Source organism: Octopus sinensis, linkage group LG7, assembly GCF_006345805.1.
Source record: "Octopus sinensis linkage group LG7, ASM634580v1, whole genome shotgun sequence".
Taxonomy (NCBI): Eukaryota; Metazoa; Mollusca; class Cephalopoda; order Octopoda; family Octopodidae; genus Octopus; species Octopus sinensis.
In genome coordinates, this window is record NC_043003.1 from 19,720,929 (window position 1) to 19,745,320 (window position 24,392).

The following is a 24,392-nucleotide window of genomic DNA, read 5'->3' on the forward strand; positions in this document are numbered from 1 at the left end:
GCACATAAAAACACCATCCGAGCGTGGCTGTTCGCCAGCCTCGTCTGGCACCTGTGTCGGTGGCACATAAAATCACCCACTACACTCTCGGAGTGGTTGGCGTTAGGAAGGGCATCCAGCTGTAGAAACACTGCCAGATCTGACTGGCCTGGTGCAGCCTTCGGGCTCCCCAGACCCCAGTTGAACCGTCCAACCCATGCTAGCATGGAAAGCGGACGTTAAATGATGATGATGATGATGATGATGATATATATATATATTGCAAACAATTTGCAGCTGCAAGTGCTAACAGTTGAAAGCTTTAGTTGGTGCATGGCTATAGAAAAAGAAACTTGCTCATGATGCCATGCAGTGGGATTGAACCCACAGCTACATGATTGGGAAGCAAACTTCTTACCCACACAGCCATGTGGGAAACTTTAGAGGATTGCTATGAAAGAAAGGAATAAACCAGAAGTAATTTAGCACAGTAAGTTTCATTCTTATTCAGACTTTCCAAACAGGAATGGAAACTGGGCCCAAAACTTCTAATTGATGGCAAAACTACTGTTCTGATACTGAATAAAATGGTCTGCTTATCTGATTTAAAAAAAAAAAAAGGCAAGAATAACAACTTGATGACAAACCTGTCTTCATCAGAAATAATAGAGATTTGGTTGATAAGTCTCTGCCAGAGTATTTCAGTTTTAACAATAGTAACCAATGACAAACGTGTGCCTGTTTTACTAGGTCGGCATTTGTCATAGCTGCAGTTTACAATGTCTCTTTCTAGTCTGGAAATTATTTGCAAGGAAGCATGGAGACTGCTGAGCTCAGCACATTGCTGAAAAGAGAGAGAGAGAGAAAAGTATAGGTTGTCTAGTAAGTCTAGTGTGTTATTACCTCCGCCTTAGCAAAGGCAGAGGTATTGTTTTCAGTTGTGTTTGTTTGTCAGTGGACAAGATATCTCAAGAACTGCTGGGTGGATTCGAATGAAACTTTCAGGGATGTTTGACCTTCTGACTGGCATGAACTGATTAGATTTTGGGATCAATCCAGTACCGGACAAGGATTCTGGATTATTTTCCCATTTTTTAAACTTAATTTTTGAGAGCAGTTGAATTATTTCAGATATTCTCATTTTAAAAATCATCTCTGGCTAATTGTTACGCGGATGCTGTTGTCTTGTTTAGAATAATTTCAGCACAAACACATTGTAATTGTTTTTAAAAAGTAGTTAATGGCAAATTGGTAAAGCATCAGATGAAATACCTTGCTATTTGGTGACTGTCATTTATGTGGAAGTGCATAGTTTAGTGGTTAGGGTGTTGGACTCATGATTGTAAGATTATGGTTTTGATTCCTTGACTGAGCACATTGTTCCAGTCCACTCAGCAAGCAAAAATGAGTAATTCTGTGATAGACTAGCATCCTGTCAGGGGTGGAATTTATATGCCATGAAACTGGGAAATGGGCCCTTATGAGTCGGCATGACCCGAGAAGGTAACTTTTTTTCTTACTGTCATTTATGGTCTGATTTCAAATCCTATCCAGATTGATTATACTTTACATCAGTGGCTAGCCACTGCTTTACACCCTCTAAAATAGATAAAACTTAGATAATGTAGTTAGAGTTGGAGATAGTCTGGAAATAAGAAGGGATGACCATGGCCAAGGTGTGTTTGAGAATAGGTTAACTCTTTAGTATTCAGATTACTCTGTCACACATAATGCTCATTTATTAACATGGCTTTATGTTGTAGCTCTTTCGTTCAGAGTTCAAATTCCGCTGAGGTCAGTCAACTTTACCTTTCATCCTTTTGGGATCGATAAATTAAGTACCAGTTAATTACTGGAGTTGATGTAATTGACTATCCACCCCCCAAAAAAATTTCAGGCCTTGTGCCTATAATAGAAAGGATTATGTTGTAGCTCTGAGATTTTGACAATGTGATTGTTTTCTGAATAAGGATCTTTACCTTTTGACGTACAGATTTAAAAAATTACTTTTTGTAACTAACCACTTTCAAACTTCAGACACTGGTAGAATGTGTCATATAAAATATGTTTTACTCTTAGCATTTTTGAGAAAAACTTATATTTACGAAGTTATTTCACGTTAAAGTTCTTGTATTTCAGTAATTTCAACCAATCAATGACATGTATTCAGCTGAATAAAATTACTGCTGTTGTTTTGACAACAAGAACTTCCAGCGGTGTATTTTCGTTTGTCACTGTTATTTATGACAACCCTAACCCTAAAACCTTAAAACCAGCACAAACAAATGAACAAAGTCATAAATAACAGTGACAAACGAAAAATACACTGCTAAAATTTTCGAAATACGAGAACTTTAACGTGAAATAACTTTGTAAATATAAGTTTTTCTCAAAAATGCTAAGAGTAAAACATGTTTTATATGACACATTCTACCAGTGTCCGAAGTTTGGAAGTGTTTAGTTACAAAAAATTATTTTTTAAATCTCTAGGTCGAAAGGTAAAGATCCCTGAATGATATTGTAGGGAAGGTGTGAGAGGCTAGACCTGGCCAGTTTAAACATAAAACAGAATATTTGGGCTAGATATGGCTAGTTTGAATGCTAAAGGGTTAACATGATTGCAGCAGAGCTGGTTCTACCCTTTCCCCTACTGTAGCTGATGTATATGATGAGGGCAATAACACCCGAAACAGTAGATTATCAGGTCAAATGAATAGCGGTATTTAGCTTTATCTCTTTATGTATCAAGTTCAAATTCCACTGAGGTCAACTCCTTTTGTTTTTCAGAGAAATTGAATGTAAATGCCCGTTTCTTGTTAGGCGAGCCAAACAATAATAAAAAGTTACTGCAAAACTCTTACCTTGATGATAATTTCCTTTTCTCCCAGGGAAATTTGAATAAGTTCCTCAAATAATTCCTCTGGAAGATGACAATTACAGAACAGCAACTGAAATGTGAAAAGAAAGAAAATAAGTGTAAGGCACTTCAGCATCATTGTTTTAACATCCACACTTTTCCATGCTTGCATGGGTTGGATGGAATTTGTTGAGGCAGATTTTCTACAGTTGGATGCCCTTCCTGTCACCGACACAAGACATGTTTCCACTGAAAATTGGAAATGAAACACTTTGCTTGCATGGTGACAATTGTTTACAACAATCATGTGATATGAAGGCAAGGACACAACAAAACGTAAAAACACACACTCCTCTCCTCCTTTAAACATCTGTTTTCCATGCTGGCATGGGTTGGACAGTTTGAGCAGGGCACAGGTTGGCATTAGGAAAGGCATCCAGCTGTAGAAACAAGTCAAATCAGACTGGAATCTGGTACAACTCCTCAGCTTAGGTAAAATTGTCTGATCCAACTCTTTCACTAATCCCTTCTTTCTCCAGTGTTTTCTGTCATAATCCTCCATTCTCCCTTCTTACACACCATCCCTCATCCCTCAACAACACAGAAACATACCAACTAGCCTCCAAAAAATGTGTGTGTGAGAGAGAGAGAGAGAGAGAGAGCCTCTTCATAGTTATTTGACCAGCAATCAGTTCTCAAAATCACATCACACCATTTTAAAAAGGAAGGGCACATTAGACAATGAAGTCATTGATATAGAAAAAGGGAGCGCATTCACATCTTTGATCACAGGTCTGCTTGACCAGGGCTGATCCGGAATGAAACATTACCACCGCCGCCGCTGCCACCACCACCACCACTATCACCACAACCATCACCACCACTGCCACCATCAACACCACCACTACCACTTTAACATACTAACTTGTCTTAGATTGTCAGTGGCTTTGTCCAGAAACTGAAGATTAAGGTCTCCACATATCAAAGGGGATGACTGCACTGCATTCAGCTTTATGAGTTGTTGGTCGAATACTTCCTTATAAGGTTTTTTAATCACTTGTTTATAGATCTGAAATATATCAAGAAGGAAATTAAACATAAAGTGTGTATGTATATATTTCATGTTGAAGTGGTACATGGAACCAGAATTTTCTGACTTGATCGGGGCATGAACACTGATAAGATTGACTGGCCCATCAGAAGAGTGCAGTCGGAGTGAGAGTATCCACTCCAAACCATTGTTGCTGAGTTCTGCTAACTTCAGCAGCACACTCTGTGGAGTAAATGCAGCACCTTGTGGACAAATTCTCAAAGGCCTGCCAGGAATTCAGCCTGACTATCAGTCTGAAAAAGACCAATGTACTGGGCCAAGGTGTCAACCACACCCTGCACCATCAACAACTACAAGCTGGAGATAGTCCATGAATTCACCTACTTTGGCTCTACCGCCTCTGATGACCTCTCCCTGGACCTTGAGATCAGTGGGTGAATTGGACGAGCATCCTCCTCATTTACAAGGCTCATAGAGCCTGGGAAAAATATGAATAAGCATATACTGATACATTAACAAGAAGACCTGTATTCCACCGCAGAAGTGTTAAGACCAATCCCTGTGTTGGTGTAAAACACTTGTGGCGGTGCCATGTAAAAGTGCCCACGGGGTGTCACATAAAAGCACCTGTACGGTGGCATGTAAAAGTGCATTTGCAGTGCCATGTTGAAAGCACCCAGCACAATGTGAGTAGTTGGCATTAGGAAGGGCACCTAGCTGTAGAAACCATGCCAAATCAGACTGGAATCTGGTGCAGCTCTGATGAAACCATCCAACTCATGGACAATGGATGTTAAATGAAGATGATGATTAACAGAGTAACAAAAAAAGCGGGGAGTTTTATATTGAAATATTACCTCTTTGCAATAAGCTGCCCAGTGGAGAGCATTTTGTAAAGAATCCTTGTTCCAAGTTGCTACTTCCTCTGTGCTAGCTTGCTGTAAGATCTTGGTGAAGAAATATATATTTTTCAAAAATGTAGACATAATTGAATCTGAAAAAAAAAAAGACAAAAAACAGAATGGAGTGGCTGTGTGGTAAGTAGCTTGCTTACCAGCCACATGGCTCCGGGTTCAGTCCCACTGCGTGGCATCTTGGGCAAGTGTCTTCTACTATAGCCTCGGGCTGACCAAAGCTTGTGAGTGGATATGGTAGACGGGAACTGAAAGAAGCCTGTCGTATATGTATATATATATGCATGTGTGTGTATATGTTTGTGTGTCTGTGTTTGTCCCCCTAACATTGCTTGACAACCAACGCTGGTGTGTTTATGTCCCCGTAACTTAGCAGTTTGGCAAAAAGAGACCAATAGAATAAGTACTAGGCTAAGAAAGAATAAGTCCTGGGGTCGATTTGCTCGACTAAAAAGGCTGTGCTCCACCATGGCCACAGTCAAATGACTGAAACATGTAAAAGAATAAAAGGGCAAATGAAAGAATTTACATACAGACATATTATGCCATCATTGTTGTCATTTGTTCCCAGTCATCAGCGAAAACAGGTCTGGCTAAGATGAAATTGGAAACAGATGATGGTTGATGACAAAAAGCGCTATAGTAAATTTTCCTCAACTAATTCCATCTAACTCATGCAAGCATGGAAAAGGGGATGTTAAAATGACAACGACGATGGAGCATGAACACCTTCACTACTGAAGTAAATCATCATCATCATCATCATCGTTTAACGTCCGCTTTCCATGCTAGCATGGGTTGGACGATTTGACTAAGGTCTGGCGAACCAGATGGCTGCACCAGGCTCCTGTCTTGATCTGGCAGAGTTTCTACAGCTGGATGGCCTTCCTAATGCCAACCACTCCGAGAGTGTAGTGGGTGCTTTTTACGTGCCACCGAATATTAATATAAAGTCATGTGGAGACAAACAACAACAAAACACACACATATGATGGACTCTAATACAACGGATTTCAGTCACAAGGCGTTAGTCAACCTTAGGTCATAGTAAGAAACTGTTGTTCAAGGTAGCTACATAGTAGGATCAAACCTGGAACTAGGTGGTTGTGAAGTGTACTACTTAACCACAGTCATACATGGATCTAGATGAACTCATAAAGATAGACGACAGAGAACAGAGAAAGATGTGTAGGACTTAATGCATTGCCCAGTTTAACTTCACCACTTTGGGTGCCTTTAGTGGAGCCTAGTCTTGTAAGCATGAGGCAGGGCTGTCTTAGCAGTTTTATAAGCCCAGGACAAATCAATGTATTGGGCACTGTACTCGTGAGGTCCTTGGGTAACTGTCCACCGCGACAATACCTTAAGGTGGCACTAGGATCAGGTCTGAGGATATCTAATTGTGGCGTAACTTCGGTATACGTACTGGAAGTACCGATTATATTTCAAGAAAGTGTTTTTTTTTTAAATATATGGGGGTGGGTTACGGTTAGGGGTGGGAGAAAAGGGTTTCTGTCATCTTCAGAAATGTAAACAAATCCACTTCGGGTACGTATACCGAAGGTTCGCCCTAATTGTTATATTTCGGTATGGTCATTTTTCCCTCTTGCCAAATAAACACACGCACTATATATTCGTCCTGCATTATTTTTCTTGTTTTATCCTATGTTCATTGTCTGGAAATCTTTTGTCACACATCTGTGACCTCTCAGCGACTCTTCCATCCACGTTTTTCCTGTTCTGTTTAGTCCATTCTATCTCTCTAGGCTTATCTACGCATGCGTTTGTGTGTCTCTCTCTCTGTGTACGTGTGTCTATGTTGTTTTGTATGTGTGTGTATGGGTTTGCTTACTATATTATTTGTATCCGTGCCCTTCATATAAGTTTTTTTTCCCTACGAGCCTAATAGACTGTGTAAAGGGTCATGGACACTACTTTCTCTTGACTAAAAGTTATAATACAAACGAAACAAGGGTTGAAGTGTGAGACTAAAATGGAACATAGAAAGGCTATAAAAATACAAAGAAATGTGAGAGGTATCAAGTGTCTAAGATATGTAATGGAACAGACGACAATTGGTTTTAGTATTTCGTGCAAAATGTTGGGCTATGTTGTGTTGCATCCATCCCTGATGATTAAAGACATTTCAGCCCAAACCATCCCCACTTTTTTTTAGGTGCATATAGGACTACATAGTTTAATATGTCATTTCCTTTTCCAAGACGGTAAAGTGTGATTTGAAGGAGATTGGACTACAATTTCTAGCAGATGGTGCGACCACATAGAAACTCCGTCTTTGACTCATTCGAGGAATCTGATTTGAACAGTGCAAAGCGTAAACAAGAAATTATGTAAGTTTAAATGTTAGGACAATAAACAAATAGGGCATCGTTTATGTATGAATAAAATATTCCAAAAAATCGCTTAGTATGGCTAGTATAAATTTATAGAGTAATTACAAAATGAAATACCGTGAAGACATAAAGGTAAACAATCCGGTTTGAAATTTGCAATTCAGCGCCATACAACTGCACGGTGCCCACCGAATATTTACCTCGTTAAAAAGAAGCCCGACTACAAGTTCGATTTCTTGCATAAATACCCTGATAGCTTTTCTTTAAGAAAGAAAAAAAATTAATTATGCCAAATTCATTACTTCACTGGTTTTTAAAAATATTTATTTTATCAATCGTAAAGCCGACGGTAGACTGTCGTAACTGCGGATGTGTGCCCCACCGGATTTGTTTCTTTACAACTTTCTGAGAAATGCATATTTTTAAAATAAATTTTCCAAAGATATATTTTGGATAGTGGAGATTAAAGGTTACATCGCAATTCGTGAAATTTTGTTTTCGGAGGAGTAGTAAAATGTTTCGGATCATTCACACACCTCGATTTGTTTCCTCATAACTTTCTGAAAACTGGATAAATTTTTTAAATAGAATTTTCTACAAATACGTTTCATATGGTGTAGATTACAATCATGTCGGAATTTGATGTGGAAAAAATTTGGGGGTGGGACGGATAATTCACACACTTTGACTTTGTTTCCTCATGCGTTTTGATGACATGTGTGATTTACCCTCTGCCCATTGCATTTATTTTTTGTCACATAAAATTGCAATATAATCGCTATCTGCATCATTTGAAACGGAATTGTTGAACATTCTATTAAAAAAATTATCTATTTTCCAGAAAGTTATGAGGAAATAAAGTCGGGTGGGGGCACACATATTTACTTATGCCAGGGGTTTTCAGAAAAGTTGTTCTACATAAGTCGGAATTTCGTTTTTTCCCATCGGGATTTTTCTAATTTTCTTTTCTTTTTTTTTTGTATCCCACATTGCAAAACAATGATGGGAAGTCTTTAATAATAATAATAATAATAATAATTATTATTATTTCTTTACTGCCCACGAGGGGCTACACATAGAGGGGACAAACAAGGACAGACAAACGGATTAAGTCGATTATACCGACCCCAGTGCGTAACTGGTACTTATTTAATCGACCCCGAAAGGATGAAAGGCAAAGTCGACCTCGGCGGAATTTGAACTCAAAGCATAAAGCCAGAAGAAATGTTGCTAAGCGATAACGATTCTGCCATTTTCTCCAAACGTCTGCCCTTTTAACTCACCGAGCCTTCACGATAACAACAACCATTATTTTTTCTTTCTGTTATTTGACGGCATTTTATTTTAGGCATACCCTCCCCGCCGACTTTGTTTCTTCATAACTTTCAGAAAAATGGATAGTTTTTAATGAAATTTTCTGCAAATATGCTTCAGATGATGTAGATTCCGATTAAATTGGAATTTGTCATGAATTCGTTTTTTTTTGGTGTTGGGAGAGGAGTTTCGGAAAATTCACACGATTCAGCTTTGCTTCCTTATAGCGTTCAGAAAAGTGAGTATCTACAAATGACTTTCAATGTGTAGATTACAATTATACTGGAATCATTTAATACGAAAAAAAGAAAAAAAAAAAAAAGAAAGAAGTTTGTCGCACAAACATATATGCTGATACACATCACATATATCTATAAAATGAAACTTGAAATTTCGAAAAATATTGTGATGTGTGTCAGTATGTATGTGTGCGTGCCCACGGTTTTTTTTGTTGCCCACATTAAATTCTGCTATAATAGTGATTTACACACTCTGAAAGATATTTGTTGAAGAAGACGGTGGATGAGTATATATATACATTGACTCATATCACATATATAATTACAAAATTAAACTTGAAATTTTGAAAAAGAAATATATGATGTGTGTCAGTATGTATGTGCGCGCACCCGCCAATTTTTTTTCACATTAAATTCAAATGTAATCGTAACCTACACCATCTGAAAGGTATTTGCAGAAAGTTTCATTAAAATATACGCATTTTTCTGAGAGCTATGTGGGGTAACACAGTCGTCTTGTGTGAATTATCCAAACCTCCTCCCCACCCGAAACAATTTTACAACAAATTATGATGTAATCGGAACCTACACCAATTTATAGGAAATCATATTAAAATATATCCATTTTCCAGTTATGATGGAACAAAGACGGTGGGGTTGACTCACCTGTGCAGGTATGTCTATATTGAGAACCCACTGGAGTCAGCTTTAGTCTTTTATTGTTGTTGAATTTCTATATCTGACGCTTAGTAGGAATATCAAATTGACTCAGTATTTGACTAGTTACTTTATTTTACTGATTCTAGAAGCATGATCTCGGCGAAATTTGTACCCAAAATATAAAGCAACATAACTAAGTACTACAAATCCAATGCTGTGTCTGCCATTTCTAAGACTTGATGTAGTATTTTATCAATTCAGTATTGAACGAATGGTTTAATATTAATCAGCTATGTTATTTCAATTTCAATGAAATACTTTGTACCAAATCCCAAAGGAATAATGATCAGTTACAAAGTAACGCGTAAAAATGCAAAACAAAATCAGTGATGGGAAAAATTGTGGCAAATAAGAGTAGTCTCCCCTAGATCTAATTCATCAGAAATAGTTATCTCCCTTAAAATTAACAGCGAGCCAATAAAGGAGTCTTTAAATGCTTGTTCGACTTGTTAGAAACAGCAATCAAATCCCCCTTAAAGAGAAACAGAAAAAAAAAAAAAAAAGAAAAAGAAGGAAAAACAGCAGCAATAGAAGCAGCAGCAAAAGCAGCAGCAGTTGTAGTAGTCAGCATATGAACGGGAAGACGACAATACAAACCGTTTCAATACCGACGAGACAGCGAGCCTATTGGAAATAGCAGCCAAATCATCCTTAAACCAGGCCCTATATTCTTGAGAAGTGAAGGACATATTTGTTAATGAAAACAAAGTCCTAGATATGTAATGTTCGAAAGAAGGATGAGGATGGTCATGGCTGGAACACATTTGATCAGAGATTTGTTCAATCGAACAAGAACGATAACAACTTCACCACCACCACCACCACCACCGCCACCATTGTCATGATCATCACGATCATTATTGTCATCTTGGTCATGATGATGAATTATTGATTTACTCAGCAAGAAGAACATCAAACTCGTCAAATTGATTGAACTTTGGCTGCCTGCAATGCAGCTTCCCTCTTCCAGATCAATAAAAGATGTGCAGCACTAGAGGTGTCAAACACAATGGCCCATGGTAATGTCTAGTCAAGCCTTCGGTTCGGTTATATATAATTCAGAATGATCAGTGATGTGTTTGTTTATGAACAACATAAACAAATACAGGTGTTTTATTAAGCTAGGTATGATTTGGATCAATCTGTGACTGAAACAAGTTAATTATACAACATAAATTCTTGATTAATTAAAATCCTCACCACATATCTATTATACTTTGTTTTTGTACCTGGTTTGCAAGATTCTTTATTTGAACTCGTGTGTTGAAGCAAATTATGTTGTGGCTGGGGTAGAATCACATTGTCATACTGCCTTATTATTTAACACACTCACCAGTTCGATTTCCACTCATTTATTATTTATATATTTTTCTTCCAAAAATTTTGTTGTTTCTGCAACCTTATCAATTGATATTAAGGTTGCAAAAACAACGAACATTTTGGAAGTAAAGTATAGATAATAAATGAGTAGAAATCGAACCGATGAGTATGCTAGATAGTAAGGCATTATGGCAATATGACTCCCCGATCTTATGGCTAAGATCAAGTTCTAATAACTACTTTTAACAGTTATATATATATATATACCCTCTTTGGCCTTATGTAAGTACATATTCCTGTAAATTTGGTACACTCTATACATTGTCTCTCTCTCCTACATTTCTCTGCCTTTCACACTTTGCACTCTACTTTGATCTGTCTCTTTCTCTCTCTCTCTACTTCTCCTTTTCTCTTTTCTTGCCTCTAATTCTTTAGTCTACTCTTCCCCCATCCTCTCACATTTCTCTGTCTCACTGATTCTGTCCACAGCCAATCCTTGGTACGCACTCTTTCTTCTCCCCTCTTTAATTCCTTCTTTCTCTTCTCCCCCCTTTGTTGCCTTCGTCCCTCTTTTTCTCTCTCTCTTTGTTTCCTTTGCCCCCTTTCTTTTCTCTCTCTTCTCTCACGTGACCGCTGGTCAAACCAGCCTTTTGGCCTCCGACCACTGCCGTGAGAACATCGTTGTCTTCGTCTGCCGATAAAGGCATTTTTTCCAAAATACGCCAGCTAAACTAAGTTGTATTGTTTATTAGTCGTAAGACACCCGCTGTTTTTGTCTTGTTTTTACCATTATTGTTTTTTGTATTTTATATTCGTGTGGCATCGTCCGTTTTTCTGTCCCTGTTTCGTATACATTCGATCCTTCTTCCAAGAAATCTAATGCTCGTAGCTTAGTTTTTCCTTGGGGCTGGCCGGATCGGAGCGATCTCAAGATTAATCAGCCGAAATTGCTAGGATGATCCGGTTCTTGACTGGAGATTGAAGGCTTCGCGTGTCCCGTCAGCGTTTTTTGTATCGTCTTCTAAATGTTTTACGTTCTTGTCCCAGTTTGTATTTTTCTACATATAACACACACACACACACATATGTGAAGGCGCGTGGCTTAGTGGTTGGGGCATTCGGCTCACGATTGTAAGGTCGTGAGTTCAATTCCCGGCGTTGTATCCTTGTGCAAGACACTTTATTTCACGTTGCTCCAGTCCACTCAGCTGGCAAAAATGAGTTGTACCTGTATTTCAAAAGGCCGACCTTGTCACATTCTGCGTCACGCTGAATCTCCCCGAGAACTACGTTAAGGGTACGTTAAGGGTTTGTGTTGTGCTCAGCCACTTGCACGTTAATTTCACGAGCTAGCTGTTTCGTAGATCGTATCAGCTGGGACCCTCGTCGTCGTAACCGACGGAGTGCTCCTTTATACATACATACATACATACACGTATATATATATATATATATATATATATAATATATATATATATATATATATATATATATATATATATATATATATATATAATATATATATATATATATACCGTTCTGCTAAAGAATGTACTGCAAATGCAATATTCTTACATATCTGACGTCTGTTTTCATTCCTCCACGTCACTCTGTATTTCATATCTTCTCTATAGTAACTATTACTCAAAAATTTTCTCGCACCGTCTCTGATGAAGGGATATATAAAATATTCCGGAAACAGCTATAAGACCTTCTCTTTATAAATGTTCTGAAAGCTATTCACAGCCTTGGATTTTTTTAATCTCATTCTGTTAATTTATATATATGAGTCTCCCCCAGGATATCGTCTGACATGAATTCTACTAACCCGCTATAGAAGTCCGCAGTGGAACTCCAGCCACCAGTACTGCCCGCCCGGGAGAATAGCGCGAGTGCCTGTCGGCATTCTCTAGCTGCCAATCACTCAGTCTGGGCCTCCGCTTGATTCAAGGACCTAACTCCCGAAGAGAGTTCAGTTGCGGTAAGAAAAATTTTACGAGCGGTGACCACACTTGCTCACAATTCACGTAGAGTCAGCGATGCCTAAGCCGAAGCGCAAACTTGCGCATCTTCAGTCACGGCATCCCTAGCCCACCTTTTAACGGCTTTTGGCAGCAGATAGAGCGCCTTACAAGTGGTGCCCTTTTCTACAAAAAGCGGAAGAGGAGACGCTGCAACTTGCTCAACACGAATCGGGGCAAGGCACGACGGTCAGGCGGTAAGTGATAACAGATGCTATGTACATCTGCACCACCTCCTTTCTCCCTAGCAGCAATAACGTCCTTCCAGACCAAATCTGGGTTAGGACAGTTACCTTGATTGTGATCTCACTCCAATTCTTCTTTACCTGGAGATCCGGACCAAATCAGATCCCTAGCATCTTAACCGGACCTTCCGTCCAACGTCCCACGACGTTATTGGACGGTATCGACTTGCCCGTCCAGGTGCTGAGTTGCAAGTCGGATGACTTATCTAGTCAATTTTTGTTTCTGCCACCACTTCGTATCTTCATATGGCGTTTTCTGTACAAGGTAGTTGCCCTTCATCCAACACGATGATGGTAGTGTTATCCGCGTACGCGGTCGCAGTTCTTCCACTACTTAGATCACGCGAAATGCCCCCTAAAGCCTCCATCCTTCGCAGTAATAGCTTAAGAGCCAACACATTCAAAAGTAGAGACAGGAGCCATCCCTGGCAAACAGAGCACTTAATGTCGAACGGTTTCGAAAAGAAACCGTTCACCCGGATGATAGACTCAATATTGCTGTACAAAGCAGCGATCCAGCCCCGAAAAGTCGGGCCCAGCCTGGCCGCCCTGAGAACCGCAGCCAGGTACCGATGGTCAACTCCATCGAATGCTTTAGACTGGTCTAAATGTACCAGTGCCCCACATTTGCCAGAAATTTTACCCAGCCGCTCTAAGGTATAGCATATGAGCTGGAGATTGTCACGTATCGTTTTGCCGGAGATGGCACATGTTTGCGCCTCCCCAACAAGGCTGCCTACGACCCGCGCCAATCTCTTTGTTAGCACCGTGTTTAACAGAGTTATGGGCCTAAAGTTACTAATAATGTTCCCCTTGTTCGGGTACTTTCTGATCAGCGTCACGACCTCCAGCGATACCACTTCCTATTCTGTTACCAGTTGGCATAGACACTGGCCAGTAGGTGCCTGAACAAGTCTGGCATACTTTTGAAAAACTCATATTGCAGACCATCAAGTCCCTTCGACTTTTCTCTGGGCATTCGCATAGTGCTTCCATGACTTCTTTAGCCGTGATCGGTCCTTCACAGCACTTATTCTCTCGTACCGAGAGATGCAGGCCACCAGACAGGAAGTCCCTCTCTCCTCCCGAACAACTCGGCAAAGTGCTTGTAAAAGACTTCACACATCTCATCTTGTCCTTCGATCTAACACTCCTGTTCATCGACCAAAGATCCAATTGTGACATTATTGCAATGCTGGGTCGCTACCGTACGGGCCCACCCGGCAACGTTAATTCCCTCGCGGTCTAATGCACGTATTTTAACCCGAACTCTACATCCCTTGTGTTTGGCTTTGAGGTGCCGGCCCAAAGGCCGATCTCGCTGTCAAAACTTGGGATGCAGAGTCCAACCTTAACGCCTCTTCTAAGTCCTTAACTAGATCCCTTTCTACTCTAGTCTTATCTGAAATTAGCTTCTGGCTAAATCTAATCGACTCAAATCGAATGGCTCTTTTGAGGGCAAACCACCACCTGTTATTCAACACGGTGCCGGTTAATGCCCTCATGATTAACTCCTTAATCCGACTACGGTATGCCTTATATGACAAAATGGTCTTGCTTATTTTCCAGTAGCCAGATCCCTGTTTACTTACTCTATGTTCATCCTACACGTCACTAGCTTGTGATCCGTGTAGGAGACCAGAAAAAAACTGTGGACAATTAAAGCTAGACTTATCTCTAGTACGAACTATTATTCTATCTAAATAAAACCTGAACGACCCGTTGCCATTATTCCAGGTCAATACTGGGACTCTCAGGTGATCAAGTCTATAACGATCTGCCAGCTGAAACCGTTTAAGTAGATCGGTAAGGTGTAAGTTTTTCTTCCTGTTAATTGAGCCAACACAATCCTGTCATGCATCCACGATAGCGTTAAAATCTCCTAACACCATGAGTGTCTTCGATGTCCGAAGAAAATTCTCTAGGTGTCGATAAAAATCAATATGTTTGTTTTTAAGACTCGGCGCATAAACGCCAATCAACCTGAAGGCCTTATCTCTGTACTTCAAGTCGAGAACGACCAGCCCACTTTCTGGGCTTACAAGGATTGTACTTGTCTGCAGAGCCAAGCTTTTTCGGAGCAAGATTACTACCCCTCCTCGGCTCCCGGTTTTGCTAGGAGACATAATTTTCTAATAGTCATTCAGGAGAGCCGAGAAAGCCTGTAGTCTGTCCAGCTTTTTCTTTGTAGCAACCATCACATCTATGCTATGTGACCTGAGGTCGTTGCAGAAACAAGTCTGTTTCCACTTCGAACTCAGGCCACGCATATTAAAACATCCAAACGCAAAAAGAGGGTCAGGGACTTACCTGTTTTTAACAGGCGAAGGAACGATCACTCTTAGTGCTATAGAACTCCCCTCCTCCCTCTTCTTCTCTCTTTCCTTGTCGGTTTCCGGCATTTCACTTAATCTGTGGATTTCCCTCGGTCTTCTATCTTTAAGTTGACTGAATAGTTTCTCTTCTATGCGGGCGTAGTTTACCTCTTTCAAAAGTGTTAATTGATGTTTGTTTACTATTTAGTGTATGTAACTACCTTTGACATCATACTTGATAAACACTGTTCTGTCTGCGGGGGTCGTGTGGGTAAAGGTGTGGGGTTTAAAGTTATTTTGGTGTGTGATACTGCGTTTTTTTGTTGGGGTTGTGGGTTGGGAGGGAGTTGGGGACACAATATTTCTCTTCCCCCGTTTCCGGAGGATGACTTGAAATTCCACATCCTGTTCGACGATCTCCATGTCGTCGCTAGGAGGGGGAATTTTTTCCGCATTCCCTGACACTGCATTCGATTTTTCCTGCTTCTTTGTTGATTTTTCTTGTTCCTTCGCTGTTTTTTTTTTCATTAGTTTTTACTGATCTTCTCTTCTTTTTCTTCTTAATTTCTTGACTGGGGGTGGGGTGGGGGCGTGCCCCATGTTTGAAGGGTCACATTCTGTGCGCATATGGCCCTTCTGTCCACACTTGAAACAGCATGGCTTCCTCCCCCCACTTGCACCATAAAGACAACGTCTTCTATTAGCATTCTATCCGGAATTTGTTCGAGATTCGCCGGTGCCGCCTGAATTAATATTTCTTTAGTCTGCCCTAGCCAATTTTTTTTTTGGTGGGGAGGCAGAGGGGGGTAATCTGTAGCATGGAAATTTTATCTTTCCTTGAGTATTAGAGGGCATCCACCACCCAGTCGGCGTCAATTTTTCCGGTGGTACTTCTTGTATCTTGATCCGAGTCGTTCTGCGTCCCAATTATGAAGGCAGAAGTACCACCTCTTTTGTTTTTAGTGTAAGCACTGAGTGCTCCGTCGCTTTTTCCGCTGTCTGAAATCTAACCTCAATTGAGGCGAACTTCCTGCCTCGGGCCACATACGCCACATCCTTCCAAACTGGTTCGAGGCATTTCTCAGTTTTTTTCTTTTGGAACGTTAGCAATTTTTTTGCTCTCCGCATCATATGTTTTGTTTATGATGGATTTATTTTTGGTTTCTGTCGTAATATCACTTGGCGGGGACGATTCGAACATCGCTGTCGTCCAAGGACAACATGCCGTAGAACGTTTGATATTCCGAACGCGTTATCTCGAGACTTTCCTTGTAAATCGCAGTTGCCGCAGCAAAATTTTTCACACTATCATTCATTTGGTTACTTGCATTAATTTCTTCAAGAGTCATTCATTCTTTTATAATTTCCACGTTTAGATTTGCCATTTTTTCCGAAGAAAAAAAAAACACATGTTCTTTAATTGAATTTTTCACAAATGAGAAAAAGAAGAATTTTTAAAAATGAATTTCTCACAAAGGAGAAAAAGATTTTTTTAAAAAACTACTCGCGGATGAGAATTCAAACGTTCGTGTCCCTTCCCCAGAGGGTGAAGGATACAGTTTACAAAACAAAAAACTTTCAACAAGTTGCAATAAAAAAACAACGTTCAAATCTTTTCCCCGTAGGGGAAAGCATAGAATTTCAACAACGGCCTGCCAATCAGGTAACAACTTTCAACAAACAACAAACAGTAACAATTCAACAATACTTTCATAAATCCAAATTCAAATAGTAACAACACGGCACACTGCGATTGTCGACTCGAACTAACACTTTTTCTCTAGCCACACAGGGCCAAACATAGAGGGGACAAACAAGGACAGACAATGTGGGGGAAAAATAGAAAAACGAATGAAAAAGGATGGAATTGAAAAATGAAAAATGAAATGAACGCCACTTGAGCTCACGACATGGAAGTTTCATTTACAACACATTAAATTGCTTTTTTTTGTTTTTCTTTTTTTTTTATTCTAAAACATCAGCTACACAGTCAAAATACTATGATAACAATAACAGTTCTATGTTGGATCCCATTATACGCAATTACATGCTCTTTTTTTCTTTTTCCTTTTTTTGTACATAATTACAAAAATCACTCAATACTGTGGTAATCACTGTTCAAGCTGAGTGAAAACTTCAAGGCTACAACCATCTTTCGTTCCTATTATTTCTGGGTAAATTACGTTCAATTTTACCTTAGGCTGTAACGAGTTCAGGTCGACGTCTCTTCCCGTGTTGTAGACAACTCTCTTGTACTTGTCTTTTAACTTGTGATAATTCTTCTTCAACATGAGGGAACATCTTACACCCGGGCGTAACCCCTCACAATCCTTCGTGTCCACCTCTATATCAGAGTTCACCATCTCAACTTCTTTTATCACTGAAACCTTTGCACTATTGTTTAAAACGATAAGGTACCTTTCTGTGGGTGGAGGATTGGGAATTTGTGGCTCTTGCATGATTGCATTATTTGTGTTCATGTCTGGTGGAGCTGGGAGAGGGCCAGTGTCTGCAGGGGGAGAGGGTTCGGTACTTGGAGTGGGAGGGGAGGGACGGGAATGGGTTGGGACACCTCCTCGCTGGTTTGCTGCTTTCCTCCTTTCCTCCGCCACCCGCCCACCTCTGTCCATTCTGCCGATCTTTCCTTTTGCACCCCCTGGTTCCTCTTTTCCATCCCTCTCAGTTCCCGACGTTATGACTGTGGGAGACGCGGTCTCCACTGGATCTTTTTTTGGTCCTTCTACGGGGGCAGGGGGAACACTTGGACCCCCCCCCATTACTTCCAACTATCCACAGTTGCAGCACCTCCGCCTCCTGCCCTCCACCACAACCCCAAGCCCCACCTCGTCTCCCACCGTTATGGTGTTGACCATTTCTTTCATGTCATCTTGGACAACCTGGATTATCATCTCCAGTGTCCGCCCAAGCCAGCTCCTCGCTGGTACCCTTGTCGCCTGTAGGATTGCAATCCCCTCCTCGAAGCCCATTAAAATTGCCGCCATTATCCAGCTTACGTCCACCTTCGGGGGTATCCCTTCCACCCTTACCCTTGATGCACGTCTTCCCAGATAGAAAGGTAGAAGGACTACCTCGTCTCTCTTCATGGAAGTCGTGGAATGATACCTGGCTATCGCCTCGCTGGCAAACCGCACTTCCACCGTCACGAACTTCGTCCCTCCGGCAAGGCAGGTAATGTCCCGCCAGATGGGTCTCAGTGCCCCCTCCATTTGTTCCCTTGCCATCATCTCCATTTTGTTGGGCTTATATGTTCTGTACGTGACACTTCCTTTCTTGATAAATCTTGTGTTGTCGCCGGGGGTGACGCCTTCACTTCGTGTCCCTGTCTCTTCAACACTTCTTTGCATTTTTGCATTTCCTCCCCGTTGATACAAATTTCCTCCTTCCTATCACCAGCCGCAGCTGCAAAGTCCATCTTCTTTTCCTCCGTTATTTTGTCAATCTTTTTCAGACCTCCTCTCAGGTCCTCCTCGGACTAGGTCATCGGGAACCAACCAAGACTCTCACAGTCCATCCTTGCTTTCACAGCACTTTCCCCTTCAACCGAGAGAAAACGCAAACGGTACCGCCGCAAGGCAGCAAGAACAGAGTGTAGAAAAACACGAAACAAGAGAACAACGTTAATTCAAACTAACACACAAACTTCACCCCGACCGCTACTATTTATAATTGCTCGGTTCAGTCTATTTCTCGCAATAGGGGCGTCGTGACTCTCATCACAATACATACATACACACATACATACATGAGTATATCTAGACATGCAACTATATGCATGAGAATACATACATAAAACAAAATACACAAATCTGCACATATACATACAAAAATACTCTGTTGATGTTGAAATACCAATGAAGGAGCCATGGATCTAGGTTAGAAACCGACCCTTTCTCTATTGGCAAGAAATCTTGAAATAAAACTGAATAATGACATACACACATACACACACACACACACACACACGCACACACATATGTATGCAAAATTTAGGCTAGTTAAAATATGTTTGTGACAAATTTCAACTGCTAAAAGGCAAATTCACTGCAATTACCGCAGAGAAAATATTTCACTTATGGTAAAAATGTGTAAAAACACCACATTTGTTCAGTGTTGCCATCTCTCAGGAATCCCAGACACCGATGTTTCAAGTTATTTGGCTCTTATCAATGAAATTTTGCCTCTCTTAGGTATATCCCATTGATTAGTGCCAAGTAACTTGAAATATGCCTAAACACTGACATTTCGTTATATGTCTGTCTGTTCAGACATATATATTCTGTTCAGAGTCAAAACTGTTGAAAAGGTTGCAAGACGCAACGAAAATTTTAGGAAAATAGAAATAAGAAAAAAGTGGAAATTTTACCGGTGAGTGTGTTACATTATAAGGCACAAAAAGAAAATGACTCTCCCCAGACTCAACAGAATATGCTTCAACACACGAACTCATATAAAGAATCTTGCAAACCAAATCCAAAAACGAAATATATATGTATATAATTTATATATATATATATATACACACGACAGGCATCTTTCAGTTTATGTCTACCAAATCCACCTATAAGTATTTGGTATGCCTGGGGTTATAGTAGAAAACTCTTGCCCAAGGTGCCAAACAGTGAGATTGAACCTGAAACCATATGGTTGAGAAACGAACTTAAAACAAAATCATACCTGTTCACAACACTTCTTTTTCTAGGGAAGATACAGTTGATTATATTGACTTAAAGAATGATAAATACATTTGATTTCAGTGGATGTGAACTGTATGTATCAAAGCACAGGAGGAAAAATATATCATCTTTATGCAAAAAACATCTTTATGCAAAAAATATCTTTATGAAAAAAAAAAAGAATCAAAAAGAAACGCAAACAAACAAAGAAACAAACCAGTATTTGCTTTTACAATTTCGGCTACAGTTCTGTGAAGTAGTAAATGTCAAGCCCATTCCTATTAATTTTGCAATAACACATGGCGACCACCGTTCTCTTACAACATACCCGGAGACAGACCACATCACGATGACATTTTCAGACATCTGCTTATGATGTAGATTACGTTTTAGATATTAATCTCATATAATCTACCTTGGTTGTTACAGTGAGGTTGTTTTATCTCATTCTGTATGTCTTCTGTGCTATCAGGTATTTTGTTATTTTCTATTTTCGGATAGCAAAAACTCTCCTCAACATGAGAGCTAAAATATCGGTCGTCATCTTCAAAATAGACTACTCTGGTTGTTTGCATAAGTGTTACGCTGAAGCTTGTATTGTGACCCCCTTCGGTCATGAATGACTGTGGGATTGCACCTAGAAAGTTACCCTCCGAGGCACATGTCTGGGCAAAGTTGTTTTTTGAAGACCAGCAGTCGCCCACGCATACCAGCTTCCCCTCTCCACGCCATCAGTGTTATCCAAGGGAAAGGCAAAGGCCGATACAGCTTGGTATGCAGCTCATTTATTAACGTGCAAGTGGCTGAGCACTCCACAGACACGTGTACCCTTAACGTAGTTCTCGGGGAGATTCAGCGTGACACAGAGTGTGACAAGGCTGGCCCTTTGAAATACAGATAGAACAGAAACAGGAAGAAAGAGTGAGAGAAAATTGTGGTGAAAGAGTACAGCAGGGTTCACCACCATCCCCTGCAGGAGCCTCGTGGAGCTTTAGGTATTTTCGCTCAATAAACACTCACAATGCCCGGTCTGGGAATCGAAACTGCGATCCCACGACCGCGAGTCTGCTGCCCTAACCACTGGGCCATTGCGCCTCCACACGCTGAAGCTTACTTACGAGATATCTATGCGCAATCTTCTGCTAATAAGCAGAAGGCTTTCTTCGTATGTTCTGTTGCTCTAGAAGCGTGCAACTTCCCAGGGCGTGTATCTTTGGTTATCATCCATCTCTCATATTGCTATTTAATTCATGTATACAGATTTGTTCCTTGAATGAACTTCGACACTTGTTGGTTAGTTAATGCTAACGAACAGATATGATGCGACAAGCAAATGCAGTTTGAATCACTTTTAAACCTCTTCAGCCATATTTTCGGCTTGAGAAAACACATACTATCGATGTAGAAATTTATGGGAGTTTTTAAATAGTTTACAGGTTTTAATATCAACTGCTCGGATCTCATCTAGTGCCCAATCGACAACCTAAGTATTGACAAGAGTATTAGAACAGTAAAAAAATTTCAGGAGAGTTCTGAAGGCTATATTATCCTTCATCTGGTTGTTATATTCTCTTGTTTTGAGTTCAGGGTTACAAGTATTTGTCATAAAAATGTCTTTCGGAATCCCTAGATATTTGTAACATTCCCCTTTAGATATCGAAGAAGTAATAAGTAGTGGCTACAAATGTATGTATGTATGTATGTATGTATGTATGTATGTGTATAAGTTTGTAAATATACGTGTGTATCTTTATATGAAAGTATATATGTCTATCTTCCTATCTATCTATCTATCTATCTATCTATCTATCTATCTATCTATCTATCTATCTATCTATCTATCTGTCTGTCTGTCTGTCTGTCTGTCTGTCTGTCTGTCTGTCTGTCTATCTATCTATCTATCTATCTATCTATCTATCTATCTATCTATCTAAATGTATGTATGCATGTATCTATGTATGTACCTGTCTGTCAGTCTGTCAATCCGTCCGTCCGTCTGTCTGTTTGTTCGTCTGTCTGTCTGTCAGTCCGTCCGTCTGTCTGTCTGTTTGTTTGTTTGTCTGTTCGTGTGTTTGTCCGTCCATCCGTATGTCTGTCTATCCGTCCATCCGTCAATCTATCTATCTATCTATCTATCTATCTATCTATCTATCTATCTATCTATCTGTCTATCTATCTATCTATCTATCTATCTATCTATCTATCAATCTATCTATCTATCTCTCTCTCTCTCTCTATCTATCTATCTATCTCTCTCTCTCTCTCTCTCTCTCTGTCTCTCTCTCTCTCTCTCTATCTATCTATCTATCTATCTATCTATCTATCTCTATCTCTCTCTCTCTCTCTCTCTATCTATCTATCTATCTATCCACCTACTTACCAACCAACCAACCAACCAACCAACCAACCTTCTGCCTCATTCTTATGTCTTCCCTGTCTCAAGCTCATCCTATATTGTTGTATCCGATATTATTTATGACATTTAACTCAAGCCAATCAACTTCAACAATACGAATTGTGTCCTGGTGTCATTCTGTCTTTTATCCGTTAATCCGATAGATATACTGCTGTAGCGAAACGTTTATCTCAGTGGATAACCGACGTCCCCCACCTTCTGCTGTGTCAATCGATATATTATTGTATGGAGTTGGAATTAATCTCTGTCGTAGAGACATAATTGATCTTATTAAGCTTGGAAAAGGCGGTGGCGTGTTTGGGTGTTTGAGTTCGGTTGGGTTTTAAGGGAGGGTGGCGGTGGTGACCTAATGACCTAACTACACGATGTTGGTCAAGCACTAAACTTTCTTTCTCTCTCTTTCTCTCTATATCTCTCTCTCACACACACAAGCACAATCACACAGACATACAGACACACACACGTGCGTGCTGGGTGAGGATGGATGTGTGTGTATTTTTTATCTCCTACTTGCTTCAGTCATTTGACTGCGGCCATGGTGGGGCACCACCACAAAAGGTTTTAGTCAAACAAATCGATCCTCTAATTATATATATATATATTATATATATATATATATCTATATTATATATATATAAATAAAATAATAAATAAATAAATAAATAAATAAGTAAATAATAAATAAATAAGTATATATATATACATACATATACATATATACACACAGAGGAGTCTATTGTAATCCATAGGCAAGAGAGGTGCAGCTGAAGTGTAGGAAGTCCAGTAGAAGTTGGTGGGTGATGAGAGAAGACAGGTAGAATCCGTAGAAGTTCGGGTGTGATGAGAGGAGACAGGATCAACTGGTGCTACCACGTGAGCATGTAATATATGGGGAAAATTCACAAAAAAAAAACAAAACAAAACAAAAGACGAAGACAAGTGGTGTAGACAACAAATAGATGTATTAGTATAACGCTCGGGAAGGGAAAAGTCTTTAACGTTTCGAGCCTACGCTCTTCCACAGGTCCGGCCTTCGCCATGATAGATCGCTAGCTACCACACATTCTTTATTTTCCTCCTTGTTTCTTTCTGTGTTCCTTTCTGTGGAAGAGGGTAGGCTCGAAACGTTAAAGACTTTTTCCCTTCCCGAGCGTTATACTAATACATGTTTGTTGTCTACACCACCTGTCTTCGTCTTTTGTTGTTTTTTGCGAATTCTCCGCCCCTATATATATATTATATATATATATATATATATATATATATATATAATATATATATATATATATATATAATATAGTTAATTAAAAAAGGGAGGGAAAAAGACAACAAGAAAAAAATCAACATGTGAGGACGTAGTTCATGCACTGTATTGAGACAGTCAGAGAAGGAAAGGAAGTGTGGTTGTTTTACGTTTCGAGCATAGATCGTCTAGATCGTCTTCAGAAACAGGAGAACAGGAGACATAGGAAAGTCCAAAAAGAAAAGTAAGAAAGAGGAAAAAAGTCGCCATACATATATATATACACGGCGGCCTTCTTTTAGTTTCCGCCTATAAAGTCCACCAAGGCTTTGTCCAACGTGCCACGTAGTGGACCTGAACCCGGAACCATGTGGATGGGAAGAAAGCTTCTTACCATACAACCACACCTGCCCCAACATGACTGCAGCTTTCGAGCAGAAACTGTTTAAAGAGTTAAAGTGTGTGTGTGTGTATATGTATGTATGTATGCATGTGTATATATATATATATATATATATAATAATATATATATTGAAAAGGTTGCAAGACGCAACGAAAATTTTAGGAAAATAGAAATAAGGAATAAGTGGAAATTTTACCGGTGAGTGTGTTAAATTATAAGGCACAAAAAGAAAATGACTCTCCCAGACACAACAGAATATGCTTCAACACACGAACTCACATAAAGAATCTTGCAGACCAAATCCAAA

At 39.8% G+C, this 24,392-nt stretch overlaps 1 protein-coding gene across 3 annotated transcripts in view; it reads right to left on the reverse strand.

Moving 5' to 3' along the window:
* The window catches only part of LOC115214310, a 34,312-nt gene extending 26,938 nt beyond the window's left edge, over positions 1 to 7,374 (reverse strand). For 2 of the 3 annotated variants that reach the window (XR_004999973.1, XM_029783482.2), the window contains exons 1-5: positions 7,273 to 7,374; positions 4,745 to 4,881; positions 3,762 to 3,905; positions 2,841 to 2,927; positions 627 to 823 (exon numbers count right to left, since the gene is read on the reverse strand). Coding sequence is in view for 2 of the 3 variants with exons in the window: in XM_029783482.2 (XP_029639342.1) it covers positions 627 to 823; positions 2,841 to 2,927; positions 3,762 to 3,905; positions 4,745 to 4,873 (557 nt within the window). In the remaining variant the exon portion in view is untranslated. The remainder of the gene's footprint in view (positions 1 to 626; positions 824 to 2,840; positions 2,928 to 3,761; positions 3,906 to 4,744; positions 4,882 to 7,272) is intronic. The other variant, XM_036504599.1, reaches the window with a different exon arrangement.
* Positions 7,375 to 24,392: the final 17,018 nt, after the last annotated feature.